This window comes from Lonchura striata, chromosome 1 (genome assembly GCF_050655825.1).
Source record: "Lonchura striata isolate lonStrDom1 chromosome 1, ASM5065582v1, whole genome shotgun sequence".
Lineage (NCBI taxonomy): Eukaryota > Metazoa > Chordata > Aves > Passeriformes > Estrildidae > Lonchura > Lonchura striata.
Window position 1 is genome coordinate 113,103,001 of NC_140703.1, and position 19,121 is coordinate 113,122,121.

At 37.1% G+C, this 19,121-nt stretch overlaps 1 protein-coding gene across 1 annotated transcript in view; it reads right to left on the minus strand.

Moving 5' to 3' along the window:
- TRAPPC10 (trafficking protein particle complex subunit 10) overlaps positions 1-19,121 on the minus strand; it is a 37,491-nt gene that overhangs the window by 14,446 nt on the left and 3,924 nt on the right. The window contains exons 2-12 of the mRNA XM_021540026.2: positions 13,561-13,642; positions 12,745-12,880; positions 11,463-11,659; positions 9,943-10,138; positions 8,695-8,806; positions 7,445-7,692; positions 5,497-5,643; positions 3,962-4,076; positions 3,408-3,484; positions 1,439-1,530; positions 151-291 (exon numbers count right to left, since the gene is read on the minus strand). Coding sequence (XP_021395701.2) covers positions 151-291; positions 1,439-1,530; positions 3,408-3,484; positions 3,962-4,076; positions 5,497-5,643; positions 7,445-7,692; positions 8,695-8,806; positions 9,943-10,138; positions 11,463-11,659; positions 12,745-12,880; positions 13,561-13,642 — 1,543 coding nt within the window. The remainder of the gene's footprint in view (positions 1-150; positions 292-1,438; positions 1,531-3,407; positions 3,485-3,961; positions 4,077-5,496; positions 5,644-7,444; positions 7,693-8,694; positions 8,807-9,942; positions 10,139-11,462; positions 11,660-12,744; positions 12,881-13,560; positions 13,643-19,121) is intronic.

Below are 19,121 nucleotides of genomic sequence, written 5' to 3' on the forward strand. Positions count from 1 at the left end.
TGGTATGAAGCAACTCAGCTGTCTCAGCTCAGACTCAGCATGTCTATCAGTCTTTACTGTTAAATAAAAGTCAGAGATATGTCAGAAAAACAGTTCCAAGCATCATTTTCTCCTGCTTTGATTGTTCTGGCTCTGCCTGTTAGAGGATACTTTTCTATCTGCCCAAGCTGCTTCTGACACTCAGCCAGCTGCTTCCTCGTGTGTGTGACCAGCAGTGCCCAGCCCTCAGCAAGGTAGGTTTTCAGTGCTCCTTGAAGATACACCTCTGCCTTCTGGGGACCTTTCTTCCTCCTTGGGAAATGAAAAAATGAGCACACAGCAATGTAAGAACCTTTGCAGTCAGGAAATCTCTCTGCATCTTTTCTTAAAATGCTGATGGGGGAGGAGCACTGCAAGCAAATGCAGGACAAACTGCAGTGAACTGTTATGATCTTGACTTTTCTGGTAACAGATCAACATATGGGCCTTCCTTACTGCAATTCACTTCAGCAAGTAGAAATGCAATTAATGTCATTATTCCATATGCAGACCTATCCCAAGTCAGACCAAATGAGGTGAAGAAACCTCACACAAATTAAACAAAAGCCACCCAAAGCTTTTGACAGTTAACTAAAATTTGCTTACTCAAAAATTTTAAAGCAGAAGAATACTTCAATGAAAATTTTATCATCACACAGCAGTTCCAAGGCAGTCTTTAAACCTAACATTACTGTCTCTGGTGAAAATTTAAGATAATTTGGGAGAATCTGTTGCAATGTGGAGATCAGACTGCTTAAATGAATATTGGTGGGAAGCATGCGCCACCATATTTTCCAAAAATAATCACTTATGACTCCCAAATTCTTCTAAATAAGAAAAACAAAATGACACTGAAAAATGCAGGAGGGTCTCTCAGTGGATTTGAAGAGCAGGGATAAAAATAAAACAAAAAAATAAAAGTGAAAATCAGGAATCAAATCACTGTTTCACAGGAGGGGAAACAACCACTTTGCAATGATAACCTCAAATAGGAAATGGATTACTCTCCAAAGACATGTTTCCTGGTTTTTTTTAGATAGATGCAGCTCATATATGTAGTTAAGGTAATAATTGCATTTACTATAGCCTGCTTCCTAAGGAGGCCTCTTGGCTTGTTTCAAAGTTTACAGTTATCTTTCCCAGACTTCTCTCCCCAGAAGAAGAAAGGATCAAGATAAAGAACACAGAACAGTTAAAGGTAAGGTTACAAAAATATGAGGTGAGAATTACGGTTTGATAAAAGAGATTGCTAGTATTCTTTTTTTTTTCCCCTGAAATACAGCCTGAAATAGGATTTGTTTACATTCTAAAAAATACTTTTTAAAATTCCTGTTTAATTACAGCATATCTTCCTCAGGATTAGTAGTCAACCTTTTCAAAGGCAATGCACTTAGGACATTTTATTTAAAGAGTCATTTACATATAAAACTCTGCCAAGTCCTTTCCCACAAGCTTAGCTGAGCGAATTCTTCCAATATTTGTGTACATTTCAATGGTGGCATGGGACAGATCCTGTATAAAAGAAAAGAAACCATTATAAGCTTTATGTACTTTTGGCAGCTGTATGATTATTTCACACAAACTCAGAGCCAGAAACGGAAGTTACTGCAACAAAATGCCCAGAATGAGTCACATTTGCCCTGAGCACAAAATACACAGCAGTTTGTAACAGGTCACCTTCACTCCTCCTGCACCTGGCCACATCCCATGTCTGTTAAAGCCTAAGTAATAGTCAGAATAATTTTTTTCACCAGAGTGCCTTAAAGGAATTCTGCTTTCATTCCCAAATTGAAGTTTATCCCTCATCTTTAAGCTTAATCTCCAGTGTAGCCACAGTGTCCAAGTGTCACCTCCCTCCCCTTGCCCTAAGCTTTAATAACAGGAGCAAACCTTTCTCACAAAATTAGCAGTTACAACACATAGACTGTGTTCAACCACCCAAATTCTTTCAAAAGTCCATAATAAACTCTGGCCAGATATGTAAAAATATAAAAAATAAATTACATCGTGATAGGATAAAGGGTAATGGCTTCAAACTGAGATTTCTTTTTAAATGCAAATAAATAATTTTAGGTATGTCAGTGAGTTTTAACTAATTCTGTGTTCTTGTCCACTGAATACAGGACAAGATTAAATATGGGTATAGATAAAATGTATATCTTTACATGACAACTACACAGAAAACCATCCTTTAGAGTGCATCTGAATTTCCACTGCATAAAAGAGCAGTCATAAATATAAAGAAAAATAGCAATTCCTCTGGCAAAAACTGCAGGTCCTACTTGGTTTCTTAAATTTAGGAAGTTACTGTTAAGCTTAACAGAGATCTTCAGGTGCAAGTTGGAACTGAATAGACAAGAGAAGCTGGCAACTCTCAAGATTTTAATTCTGATCCAGCTACACAACTAGCCCTGTAAATAAATGAAGAATAAAAGTGAAAGCCAGTATCTTCAGACAAAATGTTTTGAGATTTTTCCTTTTGATAAAACTTTGTAAAATTGAGTATCACATAGTTTCCATGTTTCAAAAAAAGTATCCCATTTCCCTTCAAGTTTTCTCCAGAAAACCTTATTGGCCATATGAAAATATGAGAAATTTTAAAGGAAAATCATTTAAGGGAAAAAAAAAACCAAAAAAAACCAAGCAAAACTGGTTGGACAAAAAAAAATCCAAAAAGCCCAACAAAAACTGTCAAACCAAGCCCTCAAAAAATGAAATACATTCATGTGACAGTCAATAGTTTTACCTTTTATTTAAGAATCTTCTATTTGAAAAACAAAACCAGCAAAATAAAAAAAACCCTGAAATTATTACAATGGCTCCTCATTTGGGGAGCTGTCAGGAAATAGATGCACAATATTAGAATCCTCATTATGCATCAATCTATGCCAGGTACAACCCTATTATCCACAGATGTCTCACAGTTCATATATGTTTTAAAAAAAACCCCACAATATAACTTTAATCATGTAATACTCATTGCAAAATTCAAGCCCAAACCATTTAAAAGGAATCTGAATTCACACCTCAATATTCTTCTGGGTAGGAGTCAGTTAATTCTGAATTTGGAATAGCAGAACATAACAGCCATGACATTGGCTTTTTTAATATCTAAGTATACATACCCACAGATAATAATTTCCAGCTCATAACTGTAAATATTAAAGTTAATGCAAATATTTGAAACTTGGGGCCCCTACAGAGTTCCAGCTGTAAAACAAATCAGCCTTGTTGTGTTCAATGTGCAAAAAATAACCTTTGATACCAAAACATGGAAATACAAATTTATGTTCTCAATATATCTTCTCAGGTTTGAAAACTTTGGTCCTATTTAATCTACAGTGCAAACACACACAAAATGAATACAAATAAGCAAAACTCATACTTACTAAGTAGTGTTTTTCAAAAGCTTCTACAGATGATAAGGCCTCTTTAAGTTTCTTGTAAGGGCTCTGTGATGCATTGGCTTTGAAAAAAAGCAGGACAAAAGCTGTTACTTAAAAACACATTCTGAGAACAGCACTGCTTTTTCTCCAGTAGGAAGTGGAGAGAAAACTAAAAACTAATATCACTTTGCAGCTCCAGGTGCAGGTTATCTATGTGCACACAATCAAGGATGCTCCATTTGTTTTTCCAATAATTTTATTTTAAATACTTGTCTGAAAGCATTAAGACCTTAATTCAAATCCAGTGCTGTTCAAGAACAAGCACCTAAATGCTAAGTGGAGCATCAATGGAAAAACTTATACTTGCAATAGTAAGAACATGCACTGGTAGTTTGAAATACTAAATACACCTTAAAAGAACTTGCAAGAGATAAAGTTCTATCAATGTGTGTGTATATATGTAGAGATACTTGAAAAGTCAGATTACTGATGTACTTCTATGCTATGCATTTCAGACAATGCCAGCTATTGAAGGAATTGCACCATTCCTGGAGTACCTGTTTCAGGGCGTTCTGCTCCCAGCCCTGCTAACAGATCCACAGTCCTGTTAAGGTCTTCTGAATTGGGTCCCTTCTCTGACACAAGTCCACACAGGTAACCCAGAGATTTTAACTGCAAGAGAAGCCAGATGCTTGCTTTCAATAGGCTATAAAATCAATATAAAACTCCCTCTTGTTCTATTGCATCGTTCCATTGTCATTGTTTTCATATTATGCTGCTTATAGAATCTCAAAATTAAGTGTTATTCTCAAAGTATAGACTAACTTATTAAGGAATTAAATTGCATATAAGTTACTTACCCAAATATTGGAACATGTGCTTAAACACACAGATCCTTACACTCACAACACCTAACCTGAGTGAACCCTTCTGGTTTTCAACACAAACGCAAAGCTTGAGATGTTCAGCAGTTAGGACCAAAGATTATTTCTAATAGCTGTGTCTGTATTTTTGAAAACTGTATAATCAAGAAAAGCAGGCAAGTCTGCAGGACAGTGATTAGGCAGCTTGCAAATTCACCTCAAGTATTGTATTCAGATGAAAACTTTCCTGAAAAAGAGATTAGCACAGCTAAAAGTGTTAACAAGGTTAACCACCATAAAACCCCTTCTAGACAGCAGCTGGTGGCTCAACACCCAGAATATTATCTTAAAGAATCTCTTATCTATTGGCCATTTGGTTAATTTACCTAGAAAATTCAATCAACTACAGAGGTTAGCCTGCAAAGGAAGAAAGGTCTCAGCTTGTCACATAAAACTGGGGATGGACATGAACCTTTTTTTTTTAATTTATTTTGAACTCCACTTAATTTTGTCACTAGTGGCTAAATTTATTTATTCAGTCAGTTCCACCTTACTGCTACTCATTATCCTAAAATTCTTCCCTTTACTCTTTCTGTTAGAAAAATGATCAAAGGGAAGAACATTTCCAGCTCAAGTTGGAATTTATCTTACCTAGAAACTGTAAGGAGAATGGGAAGACTCTGATGCACCAATTGCCATTTTAAACAATGCTTTCCATCCTTTATTCTGATCTCCATCCCCTCTTTATTTTTTTTTAGCAATAACTCTTCAAGGTGAAATTTCATTTCTCTGATTTTGTAATAAAACAAGGACCTCAAGGGCTCAATTAGAGGATTATGAAGTCTACTGAAACATGAGCAAACTATAATTAAAATAAAGAGCAAATATTCTACAGGCTATGCAAACAAAAGGGTGAGTCTTCAAACGATGTTGGTCTTCAAAAACACCCACAGATACCACAGCAGACTATTTCAATAGTTTCTGGAGTTTACCTTCTTTCTAAAGTGTTTTTCAGCAGTGGAAAGCAGAAGCAACCTAAAACATCACCTCTTTCATTGGAATAGAGTAAGTGGAACTTGAAACATGGATGTCTCATCTAGACTAGACTCAACACAATGTACAGAACCCAGTATTAAATTCCACAATAAAAAGGACAAAATCTGTTCCAGGGAAACAAATATTCTGTTTCAACACTATAATACCACCACTTCAACACATCCTTCACTCACCTTCTCTGTGGCATAGCTCCACAGGCCAACTGTGTGGGAAACATTTGCATCTATTTGAGCCCTATCACAGCAGCCTTCTATTCTCTGTAAGACTTCCAAGCAACTCAAAAACACCCAGCAATCCAAAGCTCCAGGAGGAACTGAGACCTGGAGATGAAGATAAAATTAACTGGGAAATAAACCATCATCAGATGAAAAAATACTTCAGCAAAAGTACTTCTCTTGATACAGCACAGCAAAATCTCTTGGAAGAATTTACTCTCAGAATACAAAAAGCACAGCTCAACTCTTGCTGCCTCCTGAATAATTTATATATATTAGTTAATGAAACATATTAACTAGATTTGATACACTCATCAAGATACAAGAGAAAGAAGACTAACAGGTCTTGGAAAAATTCCAGAAGTCTGAAAACTCAGCTTAAGGAATACAGAATTAAGAAAATTTTCTGTAAGTAGACTACTACTTTACTACTACTTTTCTAAGGAGGCATCAGTTCTGAGTCTGAAATGAAAAGTATAAAGAAGTGGTAAAAACCTAGAAAAAAAAATTATTCTGTAAGATTCCTTCACAAAAATAAGCTTATTCATTGAAGGATAAGACATCTGTCATGAACAATTATTTATAAAATGGAGATGATAACAAAGGAACACAAAAAGAGAAAGATAGAGAAAGCCAAGAGAGTCTGATACTAAAATATTTTCAAGAATTAAGATAAAGATGACCATAACTAAAGACATGGAATACAGACACAATAATGGTGCTTCAAAATCCTGTTCATAACCCATGCAAATATGTTCCTTTTAAAAAGACTATAAAAGCCCTAAAACCCATAATAAACCATGTGACTAATGGGATAGGAAAGTCGAAACTATGAGCACAATGAACTTGAAGAAATAGTAAAGATCTGAATTCTGAAAGAATTTTCAGGAATACAGAGATCCAAAGAAGAGAGTAGTTTAGCTTTCTACTGTGTGTTCAGTGGTGTCAAGTCATGTTAAGAGGTTTGTCTGCATTAAGAAAAAGGACCACAACGGGGTTAAGTACAAGCTATGCACAATTAAGTGTCACTGTCTCACAGTAAGAACACTGCATTCAGTTTGGATCACCACAGCAAGACAGGAACATCAGAATTAGAGACAGTGCAGAGGAAAACTCCAAATACTGGGGGCACAGGACAGACTTGGGATACAGCAAAAGGGGAACTGTAGGAAGTGCCTTCAGAGATCGAGAAGGCTACACTTTGGAAATTAAAAAAAAAACAACAAAACCATAAAATACACACAAATAATACTATCTGTGGGAATTACACATTAGTTTGAGAACACGTGAAGGTGTCAGCAAAGCATCTGAAGCAGATTTGCAGTTTTTAAATGCAGATGAACAGATGGAACTTACTGCCACAATGTCAGACAGCAAAAGTTAGCAGCTGCTGTTATGGCACAGATAAAACTAACAAAGCACCCATGGGATGATGACATGGGTAAGCCACAAAGTGATATTCAGAAACAATCTCTTCTTTTTGTTACAGAGGATTAGCCTGCATAACAGCATAATAACCACTCTGCCTTATTTCCTTCAATACAATACTGCTATAGATTTAAATTATGGGAGCTACAGTTCAACAGATTGGTAATAAATCCATAAAAGAAGCAGACAAATGACTACCAGTTTAGAGGATAACTTTCCAGTTAGAAGAACTGGAAAGAAGAATAAAACACTTTAACTAAACATATTTGGGTCCCACATGTGATGTCTAAATTTCGTGCCAAAGCCATCCTCATGATGACACAATCAACTGCAGCACAATTGTTATTACAGCATCATTTTGATAACTCCCAGCCAGCCCTTATTGAATGTTGGTCACCAACAGCTAAACTTGAAAGATCTCATTAGATCACCACTGGATGAAATAATTCACGTAATGGAACAGATGACACTGACTCACTTCCAACAGCTTGAGCTCCTGCACACAGTTGTGAAGAAGCTCCAGGGCTCGCTGGGAAACCTCCCATGGCCTCTGCAGGAAGATCAGCAATGTGCACTGCCGGGAGAACAGGTAACTGCGCAGGTCCAGCAGCGTCGCCTCTTGGTTCTGAATCAGCTCTCTCTTCTCCATGTCTATTGGCTTCCGCAGAATTAAACCATTCCAGCTCCTCACTGGCTGGCAAAAAAAGGTCAGCCAGTTTGCACCATCTAAGTAAACAAAGTTAATATCCAAGAATCAACCACTGCTTTCTAGGAAAGCCTCTTCATCCTCCCTCCAGAGGATGCGAGCTGCCTTAGTTCTTCCCAAGTTTATTACATGGATAAATGACTTAATGCTTACCTTCAAAAAGCAAACCAAAAACCCACCAGAACGTCCACAGCAAGGTAAGATAACTTAATTTCACATTCATTTCCCATAAGCATTTTGTCTTCATTATATGTTTGTTATCGGTATAGTAGCAATCAGCTTCTAATTTATTTATTAGCAATTAAGCCTACCTGAAGTTCAAAACGAACAAGCTTTATCTGTTTAAATATTTCTCATTCAGCCATCATGAATGGATATGCCCCCACTTCTAGGTATTGCATTGGCTTCAGTCAGCACAAATCTATTTCACTGCAATTACTCCTGCACTATATTTTCACCAGATTCATAAAACATATCTGATTAAAGCTGTTATATAACAGCATGTGCTTTAGCTCATTAAAACAGTTTAAAGCTATTTGATACTTCTTGCACAGTAATTTTTCTCAAAAATGAAGTTAAATCTTCTGTAGTGCAGATTAAGCACCTATTTCTATTAAGTTTTGCAGTGATTACCAAACATCTTGTGTAATTTGAGGCAACACTGAATGTACTTCTCCAGGAAGCTCTTTACTGAAAAGCCTAGCAGTGAGCTGTAAAAACAGCAGCTGTATCTCAGCCAGATCAATACTTGTGTCATGTCATAGTTCAGGACTCTGGTTGTAACAATCATCCCATTAGAGCAAAACACAGGTTTTCATTAAAAATTGCTTCTAAGCATCACAGACAAGAAACAAAATTTTGTTAAGACTGTAACTGATGGACATTTGTGTTCGCACGCAGCATAAAACAAGAGCACAAACTTCCTGGTGCAGCCTCCCTGTGACTGCCCAAAACACAGGGCTGCTCAGCACAGTGAAGGAATTCATGCAATCAACATTTATTTCAGATTTTCAGACACTTACCACCAGCCCCAAAGTTGACAACATACTGAGAGAACAAGGCATCCAGCTCATCATACTGCACCAGGGCATCCTCAAACTGCTGCAGCATCTCAAAGACAAAGGCCAGCTCTTCCTTTTGGCACACAAGCAATACAGGGAACATGTTACTGACATTATTTAGGTCTGGTATTACAGCCTGTCCTCATCTATCTATCCACAGAGCTCCAGGAACTACTTTTGCTAATTTTCATTTCACACATCTAGAAAAACCTGCCATTGAAGCAGATTTCTTCCCAACACAGGGAGGTCCACAAAAGAAGATTAAATCATACAGCTCTGCCAGTAAATTCTGATGTGTATCCAGATCCTGATTCACTACAAGATATTGCTCATAGATCTATTAAAAGTTTGAATTTAAATAAGTAAATTAATAAATGCTGAAGATTCATCTCCCATAATAGTACTAATGATTTCCCCTCAGTTTACAACGTAAAGGCATCAATTGCAGTGCATCATAAAAGGATTTTTTTTACACAAAGCCAAACTGCTAAGTAGAAAAGGCCTCAAAATAAGATATATCCTATGCAAAAGATAGCACATGCAGTCAAAGGAGACATGCGGATTCAGTGGAGTAGATATCAGCATTGTACAGGGACCAGAAAATTCCAAAGGAATCAAGATATTTAATTATATAAAACAAGAGGTTCTTGCTTTTCTATAAACCAGCTAAAACAAAATTGTATTTATATCTACATAAAAAAATAGAATTCATAGTACTCTCTACATGGATTACTTCAAAATAGACACTATTCTAAACATCACCTCTATAAATACTGATAACAATCTAAACAAAGAAAACAGCAGCATTCATGTTAAATACCAATTGCAAGTTTGAGTGTGTATGCACAGTAACAGGACATTAACCCCAAATTCAAGATCAACTACTAAAACACTTTCTAGATGCAATTTGTTTGCTTCAATTGAGGTTCATAAAATTTTGACAAGCCTGAAGAGATTCTGCTTTTTTAACAGCAGGAAGCTGTATTGCTGCATTATCCATATTAAAAGGTAACTCAAACCTGCTGCACATGGGATCCAATAATGCTGCTTTTAAATCAGTCTCCATAACTCCTGCCACAACCCTCAAAGAATGATCAGAACATTAAAAGTACCAGAAATCCAACCACAACAAAACAAAGCAGCATTTTTGAAACTAAGACTGAAGTATTTTCTTCAGTATCAAGAGACTCCTAATCAAGTGACATTTACCTGGACCATGAAATACTCGCAGAAGCTCCATCCTGGCTCAGTCCTTTTCTCTCTCAGAGTTCTCATGTCATCTTCAAACTTGCCTAAGTTTTTGGTAAAGGACATGAGAAGCAATGTCCTGAGTTTGGTCAGGAAGGCATTCCAAGATTCCTGAGAACGGGAAGAGTCTTTCAAAGGGTCAGAAAGTACCACACATCTGTAAAGAGATTGATAAAACTCTATTTGAGGAAGAAAACACATAATTCACATATAAATGCCCAGCTGAATAATGTGCATTCATGACAAATTCAGAATGAACAATATTTAGGTTTTCATTCCCCATTAATCAGAGGAAAAAAAACTAGATGAGGGTTATGTTTGTTTGGAGGCAGCTATGTTGGGGGTTTTTTTTTTGGTTTTTTTTGGTTTTGTTTTTTTTTTTTGGCTGGTGCTTGGTAGCTTTTTAAAAACTTTGTCATGTGATATAGCTTATGAGAAGGGTTAAGTATTTTACCCAGATTGAATACTCTAAAGCTTTTATTTTTTTTAAGCAAATAATGAGTATATTATTCTAACTTCTTAAATATAAGTAATGCTGTAGCTAACCTAGAAAAGAAAAGTCTGCCTAGCAATACAAATCAGCAGAACAGCAAATATAGATACTCCTGGTAAAGATTATACAAAACCAGGATCTATTTGATCACATATAGTCAGCCTTTCCTAACTCACTTGAAATAATCATCCATAATAGATTCTTGAAATATCTCAGTCTGGTTTTACACATGCTATGTGTTAAAACTTCCTCTGCTTTTCTCAGAAAAGAAATAGATCCCATTAATTTACAAATAAATTGACTTTTCATAGCATCTTCCTTCCTCAGTTTTTTGATCACAATTAACATCCAAAAACCTAATGATATCTCTAAAGACAGGAAAATCTCTCATCCAAGTAAAACACTATTTCTGATTAGAAAATCCTATTTTGTTTGCTTTAATGAAAGCAAGAACAGTTTTATACATTCATTACTATTTCCTTAGAATAAGAACACCTGAAGAAACTGGCCTTACGTCAATTATCTCAGACTGGAAATGTGATTAAGTGAACAGCAGAAAGTACAATGGCAAAAAATAAGCCCTATTGGCTTCATATTCCCTATTCATATTCACCTCACTCCCATTACCTGCAACTCTGGTAAGACTTTTGCAAGCACCTAAACAAACAAAAAACCCTGAAGGTCTAAAAGCTGATTAACATCACACTGTTCCCCTTAAACCTCCCTAAGCCAGGAGGAGATACTTGAAATCTATTTGACACACATTTCAAAGCTGCCACAAACCCAGGAAAACTGAAAATAAAATTCATCCCTTTATTCTTTGTGCCAGCCTTCTTCAAAGCATAGATCTTACAGAGCCACCAGTTTGAATGCTGGACATCAAGGGAAGATTTTAAATGAGCAAGGAATATCTTGCATATGGAGCTGAGTTTATAAATCAGCACACTGGTCAAAGAATGAAAATGTTTGCAAGCACAAGAATTCTCACCTGTCACTTTGCTTGTTACAGAAGTCATTCCTTATTTTATCTACTATAGATGTTCGGGGCAGGATATTGGTTTTGTTCTTTTTCTTGGCATCACTCTCAACCACCACAATCAGCCAGTCCACTGAGCTGTGAGCTTTGAGAACGTTCTGCCACTTGGTGATGTCATCCTTGACTGCGGTTTTGTACACTTCCGTGTCCTGGGATGAGAAGTGGTGAATCATCAAACCAAACAGACATTCTGAACAATTTCAAAAGGCAAGTTTTGTTCCAAAAGAAGGCAAACAGAAAGACCTATCAAATGGGATTAGTGACAGTAAATTCACTTTCTGAAAAAAATCAAATAAGGTAAAACATAGTAACATTCTAGTCTTTTAATTGAATTTATTTCCAATATTTTGATTAACAGCAGATATAGTATTTGGTACATTATTATTCTTTAGATGACTGCAATATTTAAACAACATTTAAACTCTTTATTTTCCATTTTCTGGAGCTTTACAATAAGAACATGTTTGAAATTACAAAGCTGAACTGTTTTATTCTCACATAGTAACAGAAGTGTGATATTTCCACCTTCTGCACTGCTCACATCTCAACCTGTTTACAAGCTTTTCCATTAAAAAAAAATTAAAAAGCAGAAGCATTGTTTGTAATTATTTTGCTTCTGGGTTGGTGTTATACAGATAAATACAGATAATTCTTAAGGCTGTTCTGGATTCTTTTTGACTGGTCACAGATCAGATGTCACCTGTGTCCTTCAAGTGGATAATTCATTCACAACAGAGGCAAAACAAAAGGCAGTGAACTGGAGATAAACAGGATTAAGACATTCCAACTCTTGCCCAGTTACATTGCTGACATCCACCAGTACCTGACACACACAGAAGATGGAACTAAAGGAAAAAAAGCCTATCTTTAGGTTTCAGTGCACCAACAGATCATAACTGACCTACCCTGGCCACATTTCTGTCTTACAAAGAAAGTGCACTGTGCCACTGCAGTATCACTGTAAGATCCTGGGGGTTTTTGTGAGAAAGTACTGAAAACAGGTTATTCAAATGCCTGTCCTCTTAGTGTCAAGTAACATTACAAACAGATACTGCATGTGGCCAGAAGTGCTCAAGCTGAGTTTTGTTTCCAGCAATATATCAGGTATGCATGCTTATGCAACCCAGACTTAATTGTTTTGACTTTCTGCTTGTGCTGTCTGTTATTTTCATTTGCTTTTCATGCTTATGGTGAACAATTTAATTTTTAAATTTGAGTTTTTCCAAGTACTTACACAACATTCTGTCCAATAAATATGAAGGAAGGGAAAAGTCAAAAGGGCTTTATTCCCCTCTTTGGGTAGTAGCTCCTCTTTAAACTGAACAAAGTTGGATTCCAGGTGAATCATCTTCGGAGCACGGCCATAAGACCTACAGAGTTTAAAAACTGAAATTAGCAGTCAGAATAGAAAAATCAACATGTCTTGTGGGGAAGAGAAATAAACCAAAATACTCTGGCCCTGGAAACCCACAAACTACACTCACTGCAGTTGGTATAAAGTCAACTAAAACGTGGTATTGCTTGAAATGAGATAAAAGCTCCTTTTTGAAGAACAGCAGCTAGAAGCTCTTCAGCTTTCTTTCAGTAAAAGATTTTCTCTAGGACAAGTAGAAAATACCAAATAAGAGAATTCCCCCAGAATTTTTTCCAATCACAAAACATTGAAATACATTAAATGTATTTCTGAAGGGAAATGCATCTAATTCCATGTGAGTTCTACCTATATTCTCATTGAGAATAAAGCATACCACTTTCAGAAAACATATGCCAAATTACATCAAAGCACACCAAGAAAACCCACAAAGCACAAAATCAGGAAGAGAAACACAGCATTACTATCATTTTTCTTTAGGCAAAGTTGAAGGATTGACAAGATCATCCTGAAGTGCACAACATTCACTTTGATTATCTAATTTCTCCAATTTCTTTGAGTCAGTTGCTCTATTCATCTCAATTTATGGTAAGAGCTCCTCAGAACACAACAAATACACATTTACCCAGGTCAAAATCAGACACAGAAACAGAATCACAGAATAAAATGTAAGTTTACCTCCTCCATTCCATGGGTTCTCTAGGAAGCTGCTGAGAAAGTGTAGGATACAAGGAAGTAAATAAATTCTGATCTCCAGCACCTGAAAATGAAAAGCATTAATATATTAGCATGTGCAAATTATAGAATGTATATTAATATGCTATTCTACTAATGGTCTGCTGTTATTAAGAACATTTAATTTTGTCTGCTACGTGGAAACTGGAGTCCAGCACTGAATTAGAGTTTTTTAAATCACTCTGAAGACCTAATACAACACTTTTAAGCAGACACTGTTACAAACTTCCTATTGTGATTTTCCACAGAGCTACATAATCCATATACCAAAGAGAGTATCATAAAACTTGTCCAGCTCCAAAAACAAAACAAGCAGTTCCTTAGCTGGAGTCATTGGTTAAAAAAAAAAAAAAAGTATATTCAAAAATATTCCAGAATTTAGACTTCCCAAAACAGAAGACTGGATAGAGAGTGGTTCCCATCATTCTGTAGCTGGGCCCATGCTGAGAAAATCTGGTTTAGCACATGTTCTATGTTTTACTGGATATGATTCCTCTCTCCTCATTTTCTGGGACTGGTGTTAATACAAAACACCTCCCTGACTACCACGCTGTTCTTCAGAAACATGAGGTCTGTTAACACAGTGCAGGTCCCAGACTACTACATTAAATACAACACCACTGCAGGAGCTACTTATATACAAGCCAGAACAAAATGTAGTGTCTACCACATGAAAAAAATGTATTATCAGTAACCTTTCAACAATAATTCTTAAATTCTCTTAGGTTCAGGGAGGATATGACAAGGACGAGACATAAATTAATATTTTAACAGCCTTACAGGCAATTCTGCTAATTCCTGGTGGTTTTCCTTTTCACAATCATTATGCACACCAGAACAGGAAGATCTTCTCATCTTCCTGTGGAACTGGAAACTGCAGCTGAAGAAGTACCTGACATCCTTTCTTCTCACTCCCACCCCCCAGTCTCACATCCAGGCAGAAATCCAGGTATTACCTCCATCTTCCTTTAGCATTCTTTAATTCATCTTAGAAATCCTTTTCTAGTCCACTCTCCTTTCCCCAATTTTTTCATCTGTATTATTATTCTCACATGTAGTACTTTGATTACCAGCACTAACACAATTCTATCACCACACAATGAAGTATATTAAAAATTAAAGTTTAAAAGTCTGATTAAGTGCAAGAAAAGCAAAAATAGCTCTTCTGATGCCTGACCACATTAGCTATTATTCAACAATGCAATTTCATAAAATAGCTAAAAAACCAAAACAAAATCAATTAGTACTTTACCCCTCTTTCTCCAGAAAAGTACCTAATGCTTGATCCTTCACCTTCATCCCATCTGAATTAAGTGTACCATATCACATGCTATTTAAAACCACAAACAAATGCCCTGAATGAATACTGAAACAAGTGTTAGTCATAGTATTAATGCTGTTTTATACCAAGCTACACCTCTGTGAGCCAAGCTGAGAACAGTCTATTGATTTGCAACTCATTACTGCCCACAGAGAGTGAAACATGGCTTAGTGACTTAGCAGCAGCACGATGACCACATCAAAATGAGAGCCTGTGAGCTCCAAATCTGCTGGAAAGAACAAGCCACATATTTTATCTCTGGAACATAGCAAAGTATTTTTTCTACACTGCACATAAAAATTCAATGTATGGCACAAAACTATTCCAAAATTCAACATCTTAAGTAAAAAGGACTGCTATTGAATACAGAGGAACTAAAGGATAATGTGTAAGTACCCTGCTATTCAGACAGACACATCACATTATCAGCTTAAAACGGGTATATTCATTTCAAAACCAGTCAGCTTTTTCCCCTGCATTGGTTTTGAGGGCATATCAAATACATAAGAATGTGTTTTATGATCAAGGCAACACAGCCCTCTAGGATTAGAAGAAAAGTGAGAACAGACCTTCAATGTGAAATACATTGGTTGTCTTTGAACACAGACCAAAGATGCTTCCACATATTTCCAACACCCAAAGGGCTGCAACATTTCATGTTCTGCTCAACTGGACCCAGTATCTACTGTAATCAGCATGTTTGAGCTGATCAAGCCAAGAACATTAAAATGAAGTTATCAGCAGGCAACACCAGCACAGCACTGACACAGGACCAGCACTGATACCAGTGAGTATAGCAAGGAATTGTTAGAGCTGTCAGACTGGCAAGATGCACAGTAAATTGTGAACTGGGTACTACTGGGATGCAGGGAGGGAGGGGAGCACTTCACAGCATGCAGAAAAGAGCACAACCTGCACAAAGAACAGAAAGTCCCAAATAAATCACTATTTCTGGAGTGGTGTTGAACAAGATTCCTATGGCTCAAGAGACCTCAAGCATGGCAGAAGTCTCATTCTTTCTCTACATATATGCCTCTGGTGTCTCAGTAGTTGGTGTATCTATGACCTACTTTCCAAAATGTTAAAAAACAAAAAAAGGAAAAAAAATGGAAAATAAGAAATAAAGGAGAAAATACAAACAACACCACTACAGGAATTTTTGCTTGCATTTGACCGAATTCTATGAATTTAGAATTAAACATTTCAAAACCCCAAGTAACCCTGGAATTCAAACTTAGAGCAAACCCAAAGAGTCTGCACAAAAGTCTGAGAATTGCTTCAAATATTTAGTTGTAGGACTTTTTGTCATTTTTTTGCAAGTTGGTGAGGAGGTTGTTTTGTTTTGAGATGTTTTGGAAAAAGAAAAAAAAGAAACAAAAAAGATGATGACACAACCATATCACAGCAAATTCATTCCAGAGGATTTGTCTCAACACTAAGACCAAGCAAAACTATTCTATGGCTGTCAGTAATGGAGCCAGAGTGTAAATTATTATCAGATACAACTGAAAGGGACAAGGAAGGATGTGCGTATATGGGAAGGAAAAGTAATTCTGGAATCCTATCATAATTAAAATCAAGAAGCCTTCTAGAGAAGGGTTTTCATCTTTCAGAACCTACAGGCAAATAAGACCAAAATATCCCATAGAGATAACTAGGGAGTAACATTAGAGTCTGATAACCTCCTGGAAGACCTACCTCAGCTTTTAAACCATATATGTCTGAATTAATGTCTGAATTGACCTGGAAGTTAACAGAAAGAAAACAGTAACTCTTTCAGTGATACCACACTAAATACAGGGTGCTTCAGCACATGAAGTGATAACACACAATAACTGAAAGCAGTAATGTTCAAGTGATATACATTAAAAAGAAACACCCCAGGAGAAAGAGAAGACAAAGCACCTGTTTCCTTTCTTCCTACAGGACAGAGTTCAAAGGGTAGGGCCTTTGCCACTTATCTGAACACTTCATGAATTGTGGGCGGAGAATGGATCGGGAGCAGCCCTGAGGAGAGGGAATTGGGGGTGCTGGCTGAGGAGGAGCTCAAACATGGCCAGGCCATGTGCACTGACAGTCCAGAAAGCCAAAAGTGTCCTGGGCTGCATCCAAAGCACCGTGGGCAGCAGGGGAGGGGGGAATTCTGCCCCTCCATCCCACTCAGGTGAGACCCCAACCTGCAGAGCTGCCTCCAGCCCTGGGGTCCCCAGCAGGACAGTGACAAACCAGTTGGAGTGGGACCAGAAGAGGGACAAAAGATACTCAGAGTGCTGGGGCACCTCTGCTATGGACAGGGGCTGAGAGAGGGGCTTGTTCAGCCTGGAGAAGAGACCTTAGAGGCCCTTCCAGCGCCTAAAGGTCCTCCAAGAGAGCTGGAGAGGGACATTGTACAAGGGCCTGGAGTGACAGAACAAGGGGCAATGGCTTTAAGTTGACAGGGGATAGATTTAGACATCAGGATGAAATTCTTCCCTGTGAGGGTGGGCAGGCGTGGCACAGGGTGCCCAGAGAAGCTGTAGCTGCCCCATCCCTGGAAGTGTTCAAGGTCAGGCAGGATGGGGCTTGGAGCAACTTGGGATAGTGTAAGGTGTCCCTGCTCATGGCAGGGGTTTGGAACAGGACGATCTTTAAAGTCTTTTCCAATCCAAACAATTCTGTGATTCTTTCCTCCTTGTCTTTCTTCCTGGTATTTTGGTAGATCAAATCAGTGCAGCCTTCTTCCCTTCCCTCTTTCCCTATCTAGGACACTTGTTCTACTATAAATTTGTACAGGAACAATGAAAACCGGAATGACCACCTAACCAGGACTTCCAAGGGGAACATGCACTCTTTGTAGCAGCTGTCTAATACCAAAGAACCACAAAATATTGACATTTTTTAGGCATGCCTGCCTAAAACTACCAAAATCCCCAATAATCTTTTTTCCTAACAGTTTCCAAACTTCTTAGATGCTTAGAGGCTTTGTCGCTACAGTATCTATATATATATCACAGTGATATTTTTTTTTTCCTCTAGAGGAAATTATCCTAACCCACTAACTACACAGGCAGTTTAAAACAAAAACTCCTGAGGTCAGATGACTAAAGAAGACAAATATTTTCCTTTGATACCAATGACAAGCCCAGTCAACTGAGATAAAAGGCTTTGAATACCTTTAAAAGAACACAGGCCCAAGACTACACTTCATAGTTTTGTTTAGGTTTTATCTCCAAGTATCATGCACAGCTAACTTTCTGACCCCACTTATTTTTCAAAAATTTCTACTATGGATCTTTTTTCTTAAATCACTAGCCTATAAGAAGTGGATCTACCTGAAGTTTTGGCAAAGTTTTTATATTTACATCTTTTAAAGGTCCTCCTCCCTCCCAACTCAAATTCATATTCAAAAGAGGTCTAAAAACCAAAACATAGCACTTCTTAATTGCTATATAAAAACCATAGCTGATTCACTAGAAGAAAATCCTTTTAGCAAAACTCCACTGCTGCGCTTCTAAATCTGTAAAACAGGTTAAAACTAACAAGTATATGCCAGTTCTTCTCATGACAAATGTAATCAAATATTTAAGCACAGAATAATGTATCAACTACACAACGGTGATGACTTACAATGCAGGCAGGAGTTCTGGTCAAGAACAAGGAAAATGAATTTATAGGATATAGCTGTTAAATGGTCTCACTAGCAGCAAATCATTTTAATCACTTGGGCTACATCCCATTTCTTGCTGGCACATTTTTTTATTACATCTATCTACTAGTAACAGAAGAACCTTTGAATCAAGTTCTTCTAGTCCCAGAACAATATTCTTAACTGCAAGTATTTATTTTCACCACAAAATTGCACAAAAAAGATGCAAAATTCTTCTCTTTCCCTCCCCACCCCTTACTTTTATTAATTTTTTGTTCCTGCTGTAGATAATTGCAAACATTTTCTATTCTTGGGCCTACAAAGCATTTGCTGATGGTTTTTCTGTTGCTGTATCACAGCACATTCTGAACACGGACCCGATAAAAATGATGCACGCCATTCTCTCCAAATATACATGAAGTCCATTGTGCTAAAACAGATTATTGACAGTGAGAGCAAACATGCAAACACACAATATAAACACACAGTAGACAATATAAACAGATACTACGAGCTGATAATGGAATATTCCACAACTGCATGAAGATAATTACAATA